Consider the following 1,015-nt stretch of genomic DNA (forward strand, 5'->3'; position numbering starts at 1 on the left):
GGGGCGGGCGCGGTGCGCAACGCGGTCGCGCTCGCCGCGTCGACCGCGGCGGAGACGCTGCTTTCGATTGCTGACATCGTCATTGTTGGAACCCAGCTGCCTGCCGTTGCCGCTGACTCGGCTGCCGCTGCTGCCGATCCTGTTGCCGCGGCAGCAGCGGCGCCGGTGGCTGCGGTACCACCGCCAACAGCAGACAGCGAATTCAGCCCTTCTGGCAACGGCAATGGAAGCGGCAGCAACGGTGCCACGCAAATCACGGCGCCCGCCGACCCGCCGCCGGCAGCCGCCGTGCCATGGGCAGACGAAGAGGCGACAGAGTCTGACCCAGCCGAGGGCGCGCTGCGCCAGGCGCGCGCCGCGGCCGCGCGAGCCGGGGCCGGCGACCTCTTCGGCGCCGCCGAGGCGGCGGCGGCGGCCACGGATTCGCTGCTCGACGCGCTGCAAGACGAGGCCTCCGCACCCGGCGCCGGATCACCAAGCCTGCTCGTCGCCCTCGTCGCCGCCGAGGGCGCCGCCGGCGCGCTCGAGCACGCGGCGCGGGCCGAGGGCACGACGCCTGAGGCCGCGGCCGCGGCGGCCGCGGCGCGGGCGCTGCGGGGCGCGGCCGCGGCGGTGGCGGAGCTGGGCGTGTGAGGGAGTTGCTCAGGCCACTATTGCAAACATGGGAGGATGGCCATTGCCACGTATGCCGATGTGAAAGAGGCTGATGTACATCACAACAAGTCCACACATAGCCTTGGGTTTTCAGCCCTCCTGTCGCCGAGCCCCTCAATTGTTTCCCGCAGGCGCCACCGCCGCCACACGGCGCAGGCGCAGGCGCGCATACACGACCCGTTGAGAGCATGATTTTCAAGAGTGCACACTTGCCCTGCGACCTGGCGCATGTGACCATTCAATTTCCTCAAGTGCAGGGCCAGACCCCGCTCTGGCCTGTTCACGATTGGTTGAGCGCTGAACGCCCTCCTCCTGCCCCACTCGGTGGGGCGGGGACAGACCCCAGGCTGGGCCCTATCGC

The 1,015-nt window shown here is 70.6% G+C and overlaps 1 protein-coding gene across 1 annotated transcript; it reads left to right on the forward strand.

Moving 5' to 3' along the window:
• Positions 1-96: 96 nt before the first annotated feature.
• Positions 97-633, forward strand: MNEG_14916 (hypothetical protein; the record flags this gene model as incomplete). The annotated part of the gene is made up of 1 exon (XM_014036612.1): positions 97-633. A coding segment is annotated over one exon (537 nt), but the record flags the coding sequence as incomplete, so codon positions are not given.
• Positions 634-1,015: the final 382 nt, after the last annotated feature.

Source organism: Monoraphidium neglectum (assembly GCF_000611645.1).
Source record: "Monoraphidium neglectum strain SAG 48.87 unplaced genomic scaffold scaffold04874, whole genome shotgun sequence".
Taxonomy (NCBI): domain Eukaryota; kingdom Viridiplantae; phylum Chlorophyta; class Chlorophyceae; order Sphaeropleales; family Selenastraceae; genus Monoraphidium; species Monoraphidium neglectum.